Consider the following 20,732-nt stretch of genomic DNA (forward strand, 5'->3'; position numbering starts at 1 on the left):
AGTACAAGGCTTCAGAATAACACATTTGCTTTTATATTCTACTAATCATGAAATAAATACTAACATTTCCTATACCTTCCTTAGCACTGACTCCACCATCAAGTTAACTTTTAGGGAATCCTACATGTGAACCCTTTGCACCTCTGATTTTTGAATTTTCTCCCCTTTTAGAAAGTAGTCTGTGCCTTTATTCCTTCCACCAAAGGGCATGGCCATACAATTCTGTACACTATATTCCATTTGCCACTTCTTTGCCCATTCTCCTAATCTGTCTAAGGCCTTCTGCAGACTCCTGCTTTCTCAATACTACAGTGCCTATAAAAGGTATTCACCCACCTTGGAAGTTTTCATATTTATTGTTTCACAACAATGAATCACAGTGGATTTAATTTGGCTTTTTTTGACACTGATCAACAGAAAAAGACTCTTTCATGTGAAAGTGAAAACAGATCTCCACAAAGTGATCCAAATTAATTACACACATAAAACAGAAAATGATTGATTGCATAAGTATTCACCCCTTCAAGTCAGTATTTGGAAGATGCACCTTTGACAGCAATTACAGTCTTGAGCCTGTGTGGATAGGGCTCTAAGCAACACTCACAACACGCTGGAGGAACTCAGCAGGTCGGGCAGCATCCATGGAAAAGATCGGTTGACGTTTCCACGGATGCTGCCTGACCTGCTGAGTTCCTCCAGCGTGTTGTGAGTGTTGCTTTGACCCCAGCATCTGCAGATTATTTTGTGTTTTGGATAGGGCTGTATCAGCTTTGCACATCTAGACACTACAATTTTCCCCCATTCTTCTTTTCAAAACTGCTTAAGCTCTGTCAGATTGCTTGGAGATCCAGAGTGAACAGTCCTTTACAATTTCAGCCACAAATTCTCCATTGAATTGAGGTCTGGACTCTGACTTGGCCACTCCAGGACATTAACTTTGTTGTTTTTAAGCCATTCCTGTGTAGCTTTAGCTTTATGCTTGGGGCCATTGTCTTACTGGGAAAGAAATCTTCTCCCAAGCTGCAGTTCTCTTGCAGACTGCATCAGGAGTTCCCTGTACTTTGCTGCATTCATTTTACCCTCTTCCTTCAAAGCCTTCTAGCACCTGCTGCAGTGAAACATCCCCACAGCATGATGCAGCCACCATCATGCTTCATGCTAAGGTTGGTATGTTTTTGATGATGTGTGTATTTGTCTTATGCCAAACATAGCATTTAGTCTGATGGCCAAAAATCTCAATTTTGGTTTCATCAGATCATAGAACCTTCTTCCACCTGACTTTAGTCTCCCACATGCCTTCTGGCAAACTCTAGCCAGGATTTCATGTGAGTTTTTTTTCCCCCAACAGTGGCTTTCTCTTTGCTACTCTCCCATGAAGCTGTGACTGGTGAAGCACCCGGGCAACAGTTGTTGTATGTGCAGTCTCTCCCTTCTCAACCACTGTATTTGTAACTCCTCCAGAGTTGTCATAGGTCTCTTGGTGGCCTCCCTCACTAGTTCCCTTCTTGGATGGTTACTCAGTTTTTGAGGACAGCCTGCTCTAGGCAGATTTACAGCTAGGCCATATTCTTGATGATTGACTTAACTGTACTCCAAGGGATATTCAGTGACTTGGACGTTTTCTTGTATCCATCTCCTGCCTTGTGTTTTTCAATAACCTTTTTCCAGAGTTGCTTGGAGTGTTCTATAGTCTTCATGGTGTAGTTTTTCCAGGATACTGACTCACCAGCAATTGGACCTTCCAGATACCTGTGTATTTTTACTACAATCAATTGAAACACCTTCGCTGCACACAGATGATCTCCATTTAACTAATTATGTGACTTCTAAAGCCAATTGGCTGCACCAGTATCGATTTGGTGTGTCGTATTAAAGGGGGTGAATACTTATGCAATCAATTATTTTGTGTTTTATATTTGTAATTAATTAAGATTACTTTAGAGATCTGTTTTCATTTTAACACAAAAGAGTCTTTTTCTGTTGATCAGTGTCAAAAAAGCCAAGTTAAATCCACTGTGATTCAGTGTTGTAAAACAGGGGTCCCCAACCTTTTTTGCACCTCGGACTGGTTTAATATTGACAATATTCTTGCGGACCGGCCGACAGGGGGTGGGGTGGGGGGTGTTCAAGTTCAACAGTGCGTGACAAAGAATGAGGAAAGGTGCAGCTGACTCATGTTGTTTCATATCGCCAAATCATATTGTTTCCTCGCGGCCGGGTAACACATGCTTTGCAGCCCAATGGTTGGGGACCACTGTAAAACAACACATGAAAACTTCCAAGGGGGGAGTGAATACTTTTTATAGGTACTGTACCTGCCCCTCCACCTATCTTCGTATCATCTGCAAACTTGGCACAAGGTCATCGATTCTGTCATCCAAATCATTGACATATAACATGAAGAGAAGCAGTCCTAATACTGACTCTTGTGGAACACCACTAGTCACCCAGTATGCAGATGGGTTTTCCCAATGCACCTGCACATTGAAATCTCCCATTACTATTGTAGCATTGCCCTTTTTACATGCCTTTTCTATCTCCCATCGTAATTTCTACCTCACATCCTGGCTACTGTTTGGAGGCCTGTATCTAACTCCCGTCAGGATCTTTTTAGCCTTGCAGCTTTTTAACTCTACCTTTTCTGATCCTATGTCACCTCATTCTAAGGATTTGATGTCTTTTTTATTATCATTTGCCCCACCCTGCCTGTCCTTTTGATACAATGTGTTATCTACACTTAAATCAATTTCAAATCACCATTTAAATCAACATCATAATTAACTTTTCAGAAAATATCTCTTTAGAAATCATTTCACGTAGTGCAATATTTATTGTAGAAGCAATTACTTAAAGTGCAGTTCCTGATCAAATTGCTTCTATCTCCCTCTTACACATGGTAATTGGGTATGCACAATTGCTTGACTAAGCACCTTTTCCAGAAACACACACAAGAAGCTGGAGGAACTCAGCAGGCCAGGCAGCATCTATGGAAAAACAGTCCAGTCAATGTTTTGGGCCGAAACCCTTCGGCAGGACTTAAGAAAGAAAAGCTGAGGAGTAGATTTGAAAGGTGGGGGAGGGGAGAGAGAAACGCCCAACAATAGGTGAAACTTGGATGGGGAGGGATGAAGCAAAGAGCTAGGAAGTTGATTAGTGAAAGAGACAGAAGGCCATGGAAGAAAGAAGAAAGGGGTGGAGAGAGGAGCACCAGAGGGAGGCAATGGGCGGGCAAGGAGATGACGTGAGAGAAGGAAAAGGGGATGGGAAATGGTGAAGGTGGGAGGTGGAGGTTACTGGAAGTTTGAGAAATCTATGTTCATGCCATCAGGTTGGACGCTACCCAAACAGAATATAAGGTGTTGTTCTTCCAACCTAGGTTGTTTCTCTTGCTTGTGATTTTCTACCTTTTGTAGAAAGCTCAGTTGCATTTGCAAGGATACTCATGCAGAAACAGGCCTCACAACAAGTGTTCAGCTTGCCTCAGAAAGACAAAGGAACCCTTTCTGACCATGACTGTATGAGCTTGGTACTTGGAAACCTCTACACATGCGGCCTTCTTTAAGTTCTGGACATACTTTTCACTGCTCCTGAGTAAAACTAAACTAAAACCATCTGACCTCTAGCCACTTGATTGTGACCCTGATCCTCCATCAATATTGATTAGATTTTTAGGTGTTGTGCTGCAGTGGATTGATTGTTTATGGCATAGATCCGAAAATGTATGACACTGAGTCACTTGGAAGATCTGAGGTACAAGAGGGGAAGTTTCCAGAAGACAAGTCTAAGCAGTTGTTGGAGTTCCGCTGCTGTGCCTAGCTATTGTGCTAATCAATGTCAGTTAGAATATCTAGCCAACTGTCTCTGTGTCGTTTTAGCTGTCTGTATATGTTATATGCCCTGAACTCAATGCTGTACTGCTGCCTGTTTCGTTCCAGGTTAATGGTGTCGATATCAGCAATGTACCTCACAACTATGCCAGGGCTGTATTTACACAACCCTGCTCCACTCTACATCTCATAGTTCTCCGGGAAAGACGATTTAGTGGATTAAAACACTTTAATCCTGATGGCAGCTCTATTCGAGAAGATGGCTTTCATGTGACTCTGCTTAAAAGAGAATCTAGTGAGCAACTTGGTATTAAGTTGGTTCGTAGACTGGATGAGACAGGCATCTTCATCCTAGACCTTCTGGAAGGTGGATTGGCTGCTCAGGATGGGAGATTGTGCAGCAATGATCGGGTGCTTGCAATAAATGGCCATGATCTGAAGCATGGAACACCTGAACATGCTGCTCAAATTATCCAAGTAAAGTTATTTCAGTGCATTCAATACATTGCTAGATTTTCAATTTTAATTGCTATCAATAATTAAACATTTTATGTTTATACTTTTCAGAACAGTGGTGAGAGAGTTCATTTCATAATCTCTAGAACAACAAAACAGCAGTTCTCAAATGTTATTCGAGAAAAGGGATCACATACAAGTGGTCATCAACATTCTACCCAGTTAACACAGCTCATGCCCCATAACAAATCTAATCTGCACAAGGTAAGTGGTGACAATAAATGAGCACGTATTTCGTTGAAGTACATGGTTTACATTGATTGAGCCCAGTCGGAATCTATTCATTAGTTCTGAATCAGTGAAGTTCTCAGTTGACGAGCAAGTGATATTCAAAATTCAGTTATAACTATATTGCTGTTTTTTTTTTACACCTGTAATCATTTTGTGTGATATTTTTCATTATTGGCATCTTCATGAAAATACTGTGAAATGGGTCTGGAGAGTATTGATCCTGAGCCTGGAGAGTGGCAGCCCATTCTTAGGGCCAGATTAGTGGCTTTCAGGGATGATCAGAGGGTTTGGTCTGGGGGGAAGTGCTGCTGAACAATCAAGAGAAGGTGATACGTGGATGTTTGAGAAACTGCAAAATATTATTTCATCCTTGAATATTATTCTTGGATACAATGTATGTGTCTTAATCTCACTAGGATTTATAAGGAATTGATGTGTATCTGTGATTCTGCAGCAGTGCGCCCACACTTTCCAGGTAAAGGAACAAACGAACCTGATATTTCACTTCCCCCACCCTCCCAGTGGAAAGGATGATGAGTAACAACAGGTTTCCTTTCAAAGTTATGAAAACACTTCCAAGCAAAATTTGATGCTGAACTACTGAAATAAATATGAGGGAAAACGAGGAAAATCGGGGATAAAGTTACAAAATGCATCCTTTTCTTAAAGGACCAGAAAGGTAGATAGAGATGAGGGGATTACTAAACTCTAGGCCTAAGCAGCAGAAGAATACCTTCCCATGGCACTGCAATTAAATCCAATAATTTCAAAGAACAGACATCTCAGGCAACAATATGGCTGGAGTGAGATTATTAGGTCAGGCCAAGATTAAGTTCTCTAAAGAAGCAAAGAATTTTAACGTCATGTATTTTTGGATCAGGGAAAGATACCTGGTTAACTGCAGAGTTAAATTAAATGCTGAGGTTGTGAATGACTTAGTTAAATTTTAGCAGTCACAACACAGGATGAAATCAATGTTTGGGGATTGGAAGGATAAGCCCTTTGAGGTTTCCAGAGTTAGGGGTAGACATTAGGGAAGAGAAGACATTCCAGATCCAGCCACAACTAGAACCAGACAGGAATGGAACTAGGAAGGACACTTTGAGCTACAGAGGTTAGTTACTGGAGAAGTATGATGTGTGGTTAATGTGTCAAAGGCTGTGGAGTTTAAAAATGACAAGGAGGGCTAATATGCCACAGTCACCACCACATTGCTAATTACCTTTGAGTGATCAGGTTTGAAGTTAAATGAATAAAAAAAAGAAATTAACTGTAGTAAAAATACTTTCCAGTCCCTATAAATGGCAGCATCATTTCACAAAATTCACAATTTAATATCTTGAATGTTTTTTTTTGCTCTCTTTCCTCAGGTCCTGTCACAATGTGTTACTTGTCAAGAAAAAGAAATCACTATAAAGAAAGGTTCTCATGAATCTTTAGGAATGACCGTAGCTGGTGGACGGGGCAGCAAAAATGGTGAACTGCCAATCTTTGTCACCAGTGTCCAGCCACATGGCTGCCTCTGCCGAGAAGGTCGGATCAAACGTGGTAAGACTACATAATGACCAGAGCCTCTTATAGATTCTTTGCTTTTCATTTGTGTCTAAAGGTTAAAACACATTTTGCATTCACCATGCAGGGTTAGCTCTGGTTCACCTTTGACTTGAGACCCACCTGATATAGTTGTTTCTTGAATGCTAGAAATTCACTCAATTATACTGTTATTGTTACTTTCAAACAGAGAAGGAATAAAATTAGACGGACCACAAGGCAGCAAATTCAGAGACATATCCAAGTCAGAAAACTGCAAAATCTCTCCAACAAACATATGGAAACTTGTGTTTAAATTAGGAGAGCTGACCCATGGGTCACTCAAGTCACCTAATCACCGCTTTAAAAAGAAGGGTGATCTACGTCCCAGAGTTTTGAAGGATGCCATCTTCGAGTGTTTTATTGATCATAGTGGGTTGGAGGGAAAGAATGAATATAGAACTACTGAACTTACCATAATGTCAGTGAAGGGAAAATATTAGAATCTTTAAAAGAATGCTATACCCTTACTTTAAATGATACTTACCATATGTATCTCTCTGAAATGTCTCTTTTTGAACAATGACTGCTCCCCTACTATTGTTAACAAAGCCCATGACTGCATCTCATCCATTTCCTCTACCTCTGATCTCCTGCAGGACAAAATTCCAGGCCTTCACCTTCACCAGCCTCCACATTCAACAGATTATTTTCCCAAGAGACTCCCACCACCAGACAGGTTTTTCCCTCTCCTTCCCTTTCAGCATTTTGCAGGGACCGTTCCCTTCTTGACTCTCTAGTCTACTCTTTCGTTCCCACCAACGCCCCTTTCCCACCTTCACAAACCCTTCCCCCTTTCTTTCAACATCTTCCCATTCAACTGTGGGAGATGCAACACCCGTCCTTCACCTTTCCTTTTCACCATCCCGGAGCAGAAAGTCTTTCCGGCCTTTCACTTGCACTCCTTCCAGTCGAGTGTACTGCATTCTATATTTACAGTATAGCGCACCCTCCTCCATACCAGTGAAAACCAAACATAGATTGAATGACCAACTGCACTCCACTCAGTCCACAGAGGTGACGCTTATCTTCCAGCTGCTTGCTACTTTAGTTGCCATCCCGCTCCCACACCAACCTATCAGTGACAGGCCTACTGTAAGCTTAAGGAACAACACCTCATTTTCTGACCAGGCACAAAGTAGACTTCTGGATAACAGCAGGTAACTTGATTTCTCTACAACAGCATGCAATTTGATTTCTCAGTCTTTATTAATCATCTGTCTGTAATATTTGCTCAGCTTGTTTTTCTCTCTCTCTCTCTGAAGGTGGAGAACATACCCAGCCTATTCTGCTGGAGCTGACTTCTTACTCTGCATTTCACAACTCCTCATTCCTTCGTTTATTTTCTCACTCTTTAAGTGCTCCCATTCACCTATGGACCAAGTCACCTTGTTTACAGCTTATGCACATGGTCTCCACAGTTTTACCTTATCAGAGCCATCCCTCACCCTCCCTGAGCTTTACAAGTTTCGCTGATCTCCTTTTCACTTTTGACTAAGGGTCTCTGACATGAAACATCGACTCCATTTCTCTTCTCACAGATGCTGCCTGACCTGCTGAGTACTTCCAGCATTTTTGTTTTAAACTTAATTGTTGCTATTATCATTCTGTCTCAAGTTCTGTTCAACCAAATTGTAATAAATTTGTGTAGAAAGTTTCAAAAATAGGATTTTTCAAATACAGGACATAACCTTATGAGTCAACTGTGAGAATGTAACAAAGTTATACACTCACATAAGTTTTATTTTTGATTATTGTAATGCAACTAAAGGTATTTGATGGTAGGTAGATAAATTAAAGCTATTTCATATATTTATATTTTGTAACAGATTGCCTGAATATGGCCTTGAGAATTGAAAAGTTAGAGCATTTTAATAACATTATTCTTTATTATTCCCTTTATCAGCGTTCTGAATGTCTGTGGTATTCTTATTCAATTAATTTATGCAAGCTTTTCTGAATTGCTTTACTTAGGGACTGAGGGCTGAGAAAATGAAATCAAACTTCCTGTTTCAAAAATTTTTAATGTTGGCATTTTAATCAATAAATAAGCCCATTATTTCTTCTAAGAGACTCCTACAGCAAATCTAAAAATTAAAAATAAGAACTGTATATTACATTTTTCTTCATCAAAAAAGAAAATTATTTGGGAGTTTCAAAATGCATGCTCAAGTTCCATGTTAATCTGTGATCTTGGAGAGGATATCTGTTTTTCAGTTTGTTTAGGGAATGCAAGTCCCTGAAGAGTAACATACATTGAATTACAGGAAGTTGAATATAAGTATGATTATTTAAACAGGGGATGTACTACTGAGTATCAATGGTTCAGATCTGACCTGCCTAAGTCACAGTGAAGCAGTGGCCACATTGAAAGCTAGTGCTAACTCCCAAGTTGTAGTACTGAAGGCACTGGAAGTACAGACAATAGACGAGCAGAGTCAAGCTGCAGAAGAGCATCAGAACTCAAACAACGAGAATGATTTGGATGCCAGCTGGTCACCATCATGGGTCATGTGGCTAGGATTGCCAAGGTGTGTATCTTCAGCACTTCATTTTATAAATAGGTGAAACAAAAACATCTTTGAGCATTAAACAAATAGTAACCATATTAGCTTAATAAATCAATGGCTATTAATCAACCTAATCCCTCCTAAAGTGAAGCAAATGTGAAAATAAAGACTACATAGTAGATTTTCTGCTCAGTTTCAAGTAGCAGGAGCCATTACTTGTTGTGAGAAGCAGACTTAAAAAGCAATACCTTTTGAGGCTTTCTGTTCGGTTTTAAATTGATTGGGTAATCAGGTGATTGTCAAGGGCCAATTAAAGGAAACTAGGTTTAAGCCGAGAAGCCACAGTGTGAGTGGACAGGATCAGAGTGGGAAACTCTGGCAAGTGGCAGAAACTAGGGTGAGATTTCTGTCAGGTTTCTCTTTCTTTATTTATTATTGCACAAGTAGTGCAGTGAGAATGGAGCACAGGGCAGTACTGTGTTCCTCTGCATGATGTGGGAAGTCAAGAAGACTTACTGTGTCCCTGATGACTACACCTGCAAGAGTGCATCTGGCTGCAACTTCTTACAGACTGCATTAGGGAGGTGATGGACTCCCGATCCTTCAGGAGGCTGAGGGCTTGATAGATAGGAGCTACAGGGAGGTAGTCACACTTGGATTGCAGGAAGCAGGTAGCTAGGTGACTGTCAGGAGATGGAAAAGGAATAGGGGCAGACAATACAGAGTACCCCTGTGGCTATTCCCCTCAATAACAAGAATAGCGCTTTGGATAATATTTGGGGTGGGAAGAAACAACCTTCCAATGGAAAGCTGCAGTGACCAGATCTCTGGCACTGAGTCTGACTCTGTGGCTCAGAAGGGAAGAGGGGTGAAGATGAGAGCAGTGGTGATGGTGGTTTTAATAGTTAGGGGAAAAAAATCAGGAGACTCCCAGATGGCATGTTGCTGTGGAACTGATCTGAGTCATCCTTGATGCCAGGGTCAGGGATAACTCTTGAGTCCACAGCAAGGGGGAGGGTGAACAACCAGAAGTTGCAACACTGATTGGTGCCAATGACATAGCTAGGAAAAAGATTGAGGTCCCAAAGAGTGAATATAGGGAGCTAGGAAGAAAGCTAAAAAGCAGTACCTCAAGGGTAGTAATCTCAGGATTACTGCCAGGATTAAATTTGCTGATGATACCACAGTGGTGGGGCTCATCAGCAAAAATGATGAAACAATATACAGGGAAGAGGTCAAACACCTAGAGAGCTGGTGCAGTGATAACAACTTGATGCTTAATGTCACCAGAACCAAGGAGATGATCGTTGATTTCAGACGGTCTCAGCCTGAGCACACACCCCTCAGCATCAGTGGCTCCACAGTGGAGAGAGTGGAAAACATCAAGTTCCTTGGGGTGCAGATCTCGGACAATCTCACCTGGTCCAGGAACACCACTGGGATTGTGAAACGGGCCCAGCAGAGATTGCACTTTCTGAGAAAGCTTAATCAAGTGTCACTCCCCACTAACATCTTAACTACATTCTACATAGGCGTGGTTGAGAGTGTGCTGACCTTTTGCATCACAACCTGGTACTCCAGCTGCAGTGCTGTCGACAAAAAAGCCTTGCAGAGGGGGTTAGGGGAGCAGAGAAGGTTATCGGGGTCTCCCTACCTTCTGTCCAAGACCTCTTTCAGAGTCGATGCCTCCAGAAGACACGGTACATCATTAAAGACCCCTCACACCATGAACTGTTTGTTCTTCTGCCATCAGGCAAACATTATAGGAGCATCAAAACTAAAACCACAAGGCTACTAAACAGCTTCCTCCCACAGGCAGTCAGACTGCTAAATAGCTGCTCTACCTGACTCTGCTTTGGACACTTTTAACTTGCACTGGACACTTATAACTTGATTTTAACTGACATGTAGCTGTTGTGTTTTACTATTTATTGTTATGTTTATTATTTAGTGTTGCATTTGTTATGTTATGATTGCACTGCTCCTGGGAAACACTGTCTCATTCTGCCCTGCAGAGCTGATGTATGGTTAGAATGACAAAGTTTTTTGAATCTTTGGAAAGAGCTTAAGAAGGGTCTTACATGAGAAGGCCTTGGTAAGTAAGATTAATGAAAGCCCAAGGTGTTTCTACACATAAGTAAGAACAGGCAGATGAAGAGAGTGAAGGTAGAATCGACCAGCGATAAAGGAGGAAATATGTGCCTGGAGTCAAAGAAGGTAGGGGAGGTTGTTAATGTATACTTTGGTTCAGTATTTACCAGTGAGAGGGACCTTGTTGAATGTGAAGTCAGCATAGAACAGGCTACTGTGCTAAATGTGTCGAAGTTAAGAACGAGGATGTGTTGGAGCTTCTGAAAAATATTAAGATATGTAAGTCACAATAACTGGACTGGATGCTAGATGAGATGAGACAAGAGATTGCTGCACTGTTTGCAATGATCTTCGAATCCTCACTGGACTTTTTTGAGGAACTGATGAAGGTAAAGTGGTGGATGTGGCGTATATGGATTTTAATAAGGTGTTCAAGAAGGTTCTCCATGGTAGACTTTCAGAAAGTCAGGAGGCATGGGCTCCAGGAGACATGTCTGCATGGATACAGAATTGGCTTACCCACAGAAGGCAGAGGGTGGCAGTAGATGGAGCGTACTCTGCCTGGGTATCAGTGACCAGTGGTGTTCTGCAGGGATCTGTTCTGGGACCCCTGCTTATTGTGATTTTTATAAATGACTTGGATGAGGAAGTGGAAGGGTAAGTTTGCATATGACACGAATAAATGTTGGTGGTGTTGTTGATAGTGCAGAAAGGTGTCATAGGTTCCAACAGGATGTTGATAGGATGCAGAGCTGGGCTGAGAAGTGGCACATAGTGTTCAATCCAGAAAAGTGTGAAGTGTTACACTTTGGAAGGTCAAACTTGAAGGCAAGAGTACAAGGTTAAGATTCTTTGCAATGTGGAGAAACAACAAGATCTTGGGATCCATGTCTATCAATCCCTCAAAGTTGTTGCGTAGGTTGATAGTGTGGTCAAGAAGCTTAATTATGTGCTGACCTAAAGCAATTCAGTTCAAGAGCCACAAGGTAATGTTGCAGTTCTATAAAGTTCTTGTTTGACCACACTTGGAGCATTGTGTTCAGTTCTGGTTGCCTCATTATTGGAAGGATGTGGAAGCTTTAGAGAGGGTGCAGAGGAGATTTACTGAGATGCTGCCTGGTTTTGAGCAGCAGTTCCCAACCACCGGGCTGCAAAGCATGTGCTACCGGGCCACGAGGAAACGATATGATTTGGCGATATGAGTCAGCTGCACCTTTCCTCATTCCCGTCATGCCCACTGTTGAGCTTGAGCACACGCGAGGTCATTACGCACGCGTCATCCATGTCAGCGCGGGAGGAAGATCAACTCCTCGAGCTTGCAAATGACGACGGGCTGAAAAGTATGTTTGACGTAACATCTCTGCTGGCATTCTGGATCAAAATCAAGGCTAAATATCCTGAGATAGCCACAAAAGCACTGAAAACGTTGCTTCCATTTCCAACGTATCTCTGCAATGAATGCAACGCAAACTAAGTTCCGGAATAGACTGGACATAAGGAACCCCCTTCGAGAATCGCTGTCTCCCATCACCCCTCGATGGCGCTGTCTTGTTGCAGGGAAACAAGCCCAGGGCTCCCACTGATTCAGCAATATTGGTGTGTTGCAATGATTTTATATATTCATACGGGGAAAATATGCGCTGTGTGTTTAATATCCGAACATTACTTAAAATGTTATGATGCTATTGACTTTTAAGTGACTTATAATTGACTTATCACTATATTCATGTGAGGAAAATATGCACTGTGTGTTTAATATTAAATTCGTTAGATAAACCCTTTTAGTAACGAAATTGAGTGTATTAGCCACTTATAAGTGACATAGTTGACTTATCACTTATATTCCGGTTGTGATTAACACCTCCACCCCTGCCCCGAACAGAATCGCCAAAAGGCTTCATGGTCATGGTAGTCTTTCTCGAGGTAAACACAACATATTTGACTGTTACTCTTGTCCGTTGGCAACCCAACCCCCAACCGCCCTCACAGGGTCGGCTGGTCTGCAAGAATATTGTCAATAATAAACTGGTCCATGGTGCAAAAAAGATTGAGGACCCCTGGTTTAGAGAATGTGTCTTGTGAGGAAAGGTTGAGTGAGATTGGCTTTTTCTCCTTGTAGTGAAGGAAGATTAGAGGTGTACAAGATAAGAGGCATTGATAGAGTGGCTCACCAGCATCTTTTTTCCCAGGGCATCATTTTAAGGTGATTGGAGAAAAATATAGGAGGGATGTCATAGTTACAGAAGGTTCTTTTTTTTTATACAGAATAGTTAGTGCATGAAATGCCCTACAGGGTTGGTGGTAACGGTAGATATATGAGAGATATCAAGAGAATCTTAGATAGGCACATAGATGAAAGAAAAATGGAGGACTATGTGGGAAGAAAGGGTTAGACAGATCTTGAAATAGATAAAATGTTGGTACAATATTATGGGCCAAAGGACTTGTACTATGCTGTACTATGTTATTTTCTATGTCATAGGCAAGTGTCAATGCAGAGGTTTAGTAACCATTTACCGCAATGTTCCATTTCTTTTCAGCTCCCTTCATATCAGCCATGATATTGTTCTACAGAGGAGTAATTCAGGAAACTGGGGCTTTAGTATTGTTGGAGGTTATGAAGAAAATCACTGTAATCAGCCCTTTTTTATCAAAACAATCGTGTTTGGTACACCAGCTTATTATGATGGAAGACTGAAGTAAGTAATCATTTTTTTAAAACTAACCTCTCTTGGAGAAATGCACACAAAATGCTGGAGGGAACTCAGCAAGTTAGGGAAATAAACATTTAAAATGTGGTGCCAAGACCTTTCATCAGAACTGGGAAGGAAGGGGCAGAAGCAGAAATAAGGATTTTTTTTGGGGGGGGGGGAGATATTACCAGAAGTTAGAGAAATTGACATTTATGCCTTCAGATTGGAAGCTACTCAGACAGAAACTCTTGGAGAGGATGGCTTTTTGAAAGGAAACTACTTATAAATTATCCGGCAACACACACAAAAGTTGCTGGTGAACACAGCAGGCCAGGCAGAATCTCTAGGAAGAGGTACAGTCGACGTTTCAGGCCGAGACCCTTCGTCAGGACTAACTGAAGGAAGAGTTAGTAAGAGATTTGGAAGTGGGAGGGGGAGGGGGAGATCCGCAATGATAGGAGAAGACAGGAGGGGGAGGGATGGAGCCAAGAGCTGGACAGGTGATTGGCAAAAAGGATACAAGAGGATCATGGGACAGGAGGCCCAGGGAGAAAGAAAGGGGGAGGGGGGAAGCCCAGAGGATGGGCAAGGAGTATAGTGAGAGGGACAGAGGGAGAAAAAGAAAAAAGAAATATGTATATGAAGTGTCGCCTCACCTGGAAGGACTGTCTGGGGCCCTGAATGGTGGTGAGGGAGGAAGTGTAAGGGCATGTGTAGCACTTGTTCCGCTTACAAGGATAAGTGCCAGGAGGGAGATCAGTGGGGAGGGATGGGGGGGACGAATGGACAAGGGAGTTGCGTAGGGAACGATCCCTGCGGAAAGCGGGGGGGGGGGAGCGAAAGATGTGCTTAGTGGTGGGATCCCGTTGGAGGTGGCGGAAGTTACGGAGAATTATATGTTGGACCCGGAGGCTGGTGGGGTGGTAGGTGAGGACAAGGGGAACCCTATTCCTAGTGGGGTGGCGGGAGGATGGAGTGAGAGCAGATGTGCATGAAATTATCCATTCCTTTGTTGCTCAGGGAGAATTTAATCACAAGTAGATGCTGAGAAAACCTTACAACTGTTGTAATAATTGAGTAATATTGTGTATAGACATAGTTAGGTACCAACTTGGATGTAAATGCTGAAGTGTTGAGAATCCAGTGAATGAGGATGACTGTAAATCATTTATATGTTTTAGAATTTGACACCATTCACCTACATATTCAACTGACATGTAACAGTTACTTCAAAATAAGTGAATGTGAGCATTGTATTTGTGTCAGTCATTATTTAGAGTTGATTCTACAATACTGTAAGCAGCTAATGTAATGTAATTGAGTTTTCAGAGTACAAGTCTGCAAATGCAGATTTTTTCATGATGTTAAGTGGAGACAAGGTAAAGCAGGATGCATTAGATTTAGAAAATGGTTCACCATTTTAAGATAATTAAAAAATAAGTAATAAATACATAACCAATAAATATCGAGAACGTGAGATGAAGAGTCATTGAAAGTGAGTCCATAGATTGTGGGAACAGTTTAGTGAGGGGACAAGTAAAGTTATCCCTTTTGGTTCAAGTGCCTGATGGTTCAGAGGTAGTAACTGATCCTGAACCTGGTGGTGTGAGTGCAGAGGCTCCTGTACCTTCTTTCTGATGGCAACAGTGAGAAGAAAAAATGGCGTGGGTGATGGGGTCCCTGATGCAGCTTTCCTGTGACAGTGCTCCATGTAGATGTGCTCAATGGTGGGAAGAGCTTTACCCATGATAGACTAAGCCATATCCATGCAGGATTTTCAAAGGCATTGGTGCTTCCATACCAGGTTGTAATGCAACCAATCAATCTACTCTCCACCACACATCTGTAGAAGTTTTTGCTCTCATCACAATGGTTATAATTACAGTGGTAGGAGAATATAATTACACTATAGTACTTTACATTAGCCAATTCTATAATAAATGTAGTTACAGGAACTTAGGACCTTTAGGAGAAGGAAATCTGATGCCCTAACACAAGTTCACCTAAGTGTGACTCCAGACCCACAACAATATGGTTGTACCTTCAGAAGCCACTCATTTGTATGGAAACAGTTACATTAATGTAGAATGACAATAGAACTGCCACCATGAAAATCAGACGGAGTAAAGTCACTCCCAATCCAGTCTTCATTGAAAAGTTCAGTTCATAAACATTTAGGTGCTGGTGTCTAAACTGGGGGAGCTGCCCCACTGACCAGTAAATGGTTATTTCCTGCTCAAACTGCAGTTTACTTCACTGTAAGCATACCAGCAGAGAAGTGTTACAAAAACAGCGATGCTACAGCCTGAAGTTTAGTGAAGATCACACTGGTGCTGCTGAAGATGAGATTTTGCAGTGTGCAACACTCCACAGTTTTCAGAGCCAGACCTCCTCATAGTCATTGACTTACTGTTGATAACCAATGGGCTGAACAACTGGAGAGGGGTGAGGACCTATACAAAGGCCACATGAAGAGACTCAGTCCAGCCCCCATCAGCAGAAGTCTCGTGTCAAAGAGAGCAGCTTTCTGGGTGTGAAAGTGTGCGTTTGGCTCCATGAGAATCCCATTTTAGAGTCAGAGAATCATAGAGCACTACAGCACAGAAACAGGGCTTTTGGCCCAACTAATCCATTCCTAATTATTAAACTGGCTTGCCCCATCGACCAGCGCACTTTTCACATTTTCTCCTCTTCCAATTATTCACACATCCTTACGATGTTTTAAGTCAATATAGGATCATAAAGCACTAAGTCTATGATTCAATAACTAATACCTTTATACTATAGCCTTGAACTATTATTACTAATGATTTTACTTAAGCTTGATATAGACTGTTACTTGATATAGGCTCCAGTTTCAGTTCTTGGTTTCATAGGGGTAACTCAGACCAAAAGACATTCTTTATAATAAAGTAGTATCACAGTAAAGCTGGGTACAAATTTTAGTATTATTCTTTATTACCCATAACTGCATTCATCTTTCCTTTGTTACACCTGCTGCATTCTCAATTAATCTGAGGTTGAATACCTTCAAGGCATGCTCATCTCTTTTGCAAACCTTAAAGTTACTCACCAAATGGCAGCCTTAAGAGGTCTTGCATTCAATTGATAGTTAGGAACAGAACAATTAAGAAGCAGCTGAGTTTCTCAATGAGGTCAGAAGTGCGCTTATGAATATCCTCTTGATTCAATGGACTATTTAGGCATCAGCAACAAATGGCCATTGTTCACTTGGAATGTATACAGTAGTCTCATACAGATCTCACAAAACTACAGCCAAATTTTTAACACTGCAGCCCATTTTGTTATTCCCATCGATATAACTACAGACAACAGACAGGCTGCTAATGCCCCACAAAGCCTTTCATAAAGGCATTGGAACTGTGCGAAGATAGACTTCAAGCAGATGTATCCATCTCTACTCTTCTGTAAATATTTTTCCAACAAATTTTGTATGACAGACATTTCTCTTTCCCTTCCAAGGTTTAGAGTCTCGCAGTGTGATTGCAAAATCAAGATCGTTTTAATATTTCCAAAAGCAATTAAATTCTTCGAGTCAGACTTTGAGATCGGATCCATGATATCGCTCTGTACAACTATTGGATTTTGCTGAATAAACACCACTTGTAAAGCAAGTTATTGTGGTTATACAGCACAGAAATGGGTCCTGCAGCCCAAACTATCCATTCCAACCAAGGTGTCTTCCTGACCTAGTCCCATTTGCCTGCCTTTGGTCCATATCCCTTTAAACCTTTCCTACGCACATACTTATCGAGTTGTCTTCTACACGTTGTAATTGTACCTTCCTGTACTACTTCCTCTGGTGGCTTGTTCCACATACCCAGCACCTTCTGTGTGGGAAAAATCTGCCCGTCAGGTCCCCATTAAATCTTTTCCTTCTCCTGGGTTTTTTCACTCTAAAGCTATGCAATACAGTGAGGCTTCAGCAACATGTAGGCCTTGAGTGGTGAACCATTGAGATCTTGCCCCAGGAAGCCCTAATAAAGATGAGGGCTAATCTTTCCCTCCCTTGTTGGAAGCACTGAATAAGCCATCTAATGTTTAGGACTTTTCCAGGAGCACATGGAGGCCAAGCACTACCACAGAAGGAGCATGATAGAAAGCGAACAAGATGCACTTGCCCTGTAATGCTTCAATTATCCCTTCTGTGGTAGGGTTTGCAAATCCGACATGGAAAGAAAGAAAGAAAAAGATCAGGTTTATTTGTCACATGTCCACCAAAACATACAGTGAAATGCATCATTTGCAACAAATCAAATTGATGATTCAAATAAGAAAAATCTGCAGGTGTTGAAAATCAAAGTAATACACACAAAATGCTGGAGGAACTCAGCAGGCCAGGCCGCATCTGTGGAAAAGAGCAAACCGTCAATGTTTTGGGCTGAGACCCTTCATCAGAACCGGACTCAGCCTGAAATTATAATGATGATTCAAATAGCATGGTGCAACTAATGTCCTGAGCTGCGTATATTTCAATGCAAGAAGTATCATAGGAAAGGCGGTTGAGCTCGGCATGGATCAACACGTGGAATTATGATATTGTAGCCATTAGTAAGACTTAGCTGCAGGAGGGGCAGGACTGGCAGCTCAGTATTCCGGGGTTCCATTATTTTAGATGTGACAGAGCGGGAGGGATTAAAGGAGGAGGGATGGTGTTACTAGTTAGGGAAAATGACATGACAGTGCTCAGTCAGAACAGACTAGAGAACTCGTCTGGGAAGGCATTATGGAACTGAGGAATAAGAAAGGTATGACCAGGTTAATGGAGCTATATTACAGACCAGTCCATGGGATTTAGAGGAACAAATTTGTAGAGAGTTTGCAGACTGTTGCAAGAAACATAAGGTTCTTGTTATAGTAAGGATTTTCACTTTCCACATATTGACTGGTACTCCCATACTGTAAAAGGGCTAGGTGGGATAACAGTTTGTCAGATGTATTCAGGAAAATTTCCTTAATCAGTACGGGGAAGTCCCAAGGAGAGAGTGTGCAATACTTGATCTGCTATTAGGGAATGAGACAAGGCAGGTGACAGAAGTTTGTGTAGGGGATCACTTTGCATCTAGTGATCATAATGCCGTTAGTTTCAAATTAGGTTTGGAAAAAGTTAGGTCTCATTCACAGGTTGAAATTCTAAATTGGTGAAAGGCCAATTTTGATGGTATCAGAAGGGATCTGGCAAGTTTGGATTGGGACAGGCTGTTTTCTGACGAAGATGTACTTAGTAAGTGGAAGATCTGCAAAAGTGAAATTTTGAGAGTTTAAAAGCTTGTATGTGCCTGTCATAATAAAAGGTCAAGATAACAGGTTTAGGGAAACTTGGTTTTCAAGAGATATTCAGAATCAGGTTTATTATCACCAGCATGTGGCGTGAAATCTATTAACAGCAGCAGCAGTTCAATGCAATACATAATCTAGCAGAGAGAGAAAAATAATAATTGTAATAAATAAAACAAAACATAATAAAAACAAGTAAATCAATTACGTGTATTGAATAGATTTTTAAAAATGTGCAAAAACAGAAATATTGTATATTTTTAAAAAAGCAAGGTAGTGTCCAAAGCTTCAATGTCCATTCAGGAATTGGATGGCAGAGGGGAAGAAGCTGTTCCTGAATCGCTGAGTGTGTGCCTTTAGGCTTCTGTATCTCCTACCTGATGGTAACAGTGAGAAAAGGGCATGCCCTGAGTGCTGGAGGTCCTTAATAATAGACGCTGCCTTTCTGAGACACCACTCCCTAAAGATGTCTTGGGTACTTTGTAGGCTAGTGCCCAAGATGGAGCTGACTAGATTTACAACCTTCTGCAGCTTCTTTTGGTCCTGTGCAGTAGCCACTCCATACCAGACACTGATGCAGCCTGTCAGAATGCTCTTGATATTGATGCCCTGGGTAAGGAAAAAGAGGTGCATAGTAGGTATAGGCAGGGTAACAATAGATGAGTTGCTTATGGGTATAAGAAATGAAAGAGAACACTTGAGAAATCAGGAGGGCTAAAAGAAGGGTCTTGGCCCGAAACATCAATTATACCCTTTCCCATAGATGCTGCCTGTCCTGCTGAGTTCCTCCAGCACTTTGTGTTGCTTGGATTTCCAGTATCTGCAGATTTTCTCTTGGTTAAATTGGATTACACATTGGCTTTGTGGGAAAAGCCAGAGTGGTAGTAGATGGTTGCCTCTCTGAATGGAAGCCTGTGACTAATGGAGTGCGTCAGGGATCAGTGCTGGGTCCATTGTTGTTTGTCACCTATATCAATGATCTGGATGGTAATGTGGTTAATAGGATCAGTAAATTTGATCTAGGGGAACAGCGAGGAAGACTATCAGAGCTTGCAGTGGGATCTGGACCAGCTGGAAAAATGGGCTGAAAAATGGCAAATGGAATTTAATGCAGACAAGTGTGAGGTATTGCCTTTGGGAGGACCAGTCAGAGTAGGTCTTACATAGTGAACGGGAGGGCACTGAGGACTGTGATAGAACAAATGAATCTGGGAATACAGGTCGATAATTCATTGAAAGTGGTGGCACAGATAGATAGGGCCATAAAGAAAGCTTTTGGCACATTGGCCTTCATATAGCAAGGTATTGAGTACAGGAGATGGAACGTTATGTTGAAGTTGTAAATGACATTGAGACCTAATCTGGAGTATTGTGTGCCGTTTTGCTCACCTATATACAGAAAAGATATAAATAAAGTTGAAAGAGTACAGAGAAAATTTACAAGGATGTTGCTGGGACTGGAGGACTGAACTCTAAAGGAAGATTGAATAAGTTAGGACTTTATTCCTTGGAATGTAGAAGATTGAGAGGAGATTTGACAGAGGTATACAAAATTGAGGGGTATAGATAGGGTAAATGTAAGCTGGCTTTTTCCACCAAGGTTGGGTGGGACTACAACTAGAGGTCATACGTTAAGGGTGAAAGATGAAAGGTTTGAGGGGAACATGAGGGAAAACTTATTCACTCAGAGGGTTGTGAGAGTGTGGAATGAGCTGCCAGCATAAGATGTGCATGCAAGCTCAATTTCAATGTTTAAGAGAAGTTTGGATAGGTACATTACATGGATGATAAGGGTATGGAGGTCTATGGTCCCAGTGCTGGTCATAGAAACATAGAAAATAGGTGCAGGAGAAGGCCATTTGGCCCTTTGAGCCTGCACCACCATTCAGTATGATCATGGCTAATCATCCAACTCAGAACCCTGTACCAGCCTTCCCTCCATACCCCCTGATCCCTTTAGCCACCAGGGCCATATC

The 20,732-nt window shown here is 41.6% G+C and overlaps 1 protein-coding gene across 2 annotated transcripts in view; it reads left to right on the forward strand.

Moving 5' to 3' along the window:
- Positions 1 to 20,732, forward strand: part of lnx2a (ligand of numb-protein X 2a) — a 105,149-nt gene that overhangs the window by 80,794 nt on the left and 3,623 nt on the right. Inside the window, exons 5-9 of one of the 2 annotated variants that reach the window (XM_072262978.1) lie at positions 3,936 to 4,304; positions 4,395 to 4,547; positions 5,945 to 6,122; positions 8,464 to 8,695; positions 13,306 to 13,464. In XM_072262978.1, the coding sequence (XP_072119079.1) occupies positions 3,936 to 4,304; positions 4,395 to 4,547; positions 5,945 to 6,122; positions 8,464 to 8,695; positions 13,306 to 13,464 (1,091 nt within the window). The remainder of the gene's footprint in view (positions 1 to 3,935; positions 4,305 to 4,394; positions 4,548 to 5,944; positions 6,123 to 8,463; positions 8,696 to 13,305; positions 13,465 to 20,732) is intronic. The other variant, XM_072262979.1, reaches the window with a different exon arrangement.

This window comes from Mobula birostris, chromosome 7 (assembly GCF_030028105.1).
Source record: "Mobula birostris isolate sMobBir1 chromosome 7, sMobBir1.hap1, whole genome shotgun sequence".
Taxonomy (NCBI): domain Eukaryota; kingdom Metazoa; phylum Chordata; class Chondrichthyes; order Myliobatiformes; family Myliobatidae; genus Mobula; species Mobula birostris.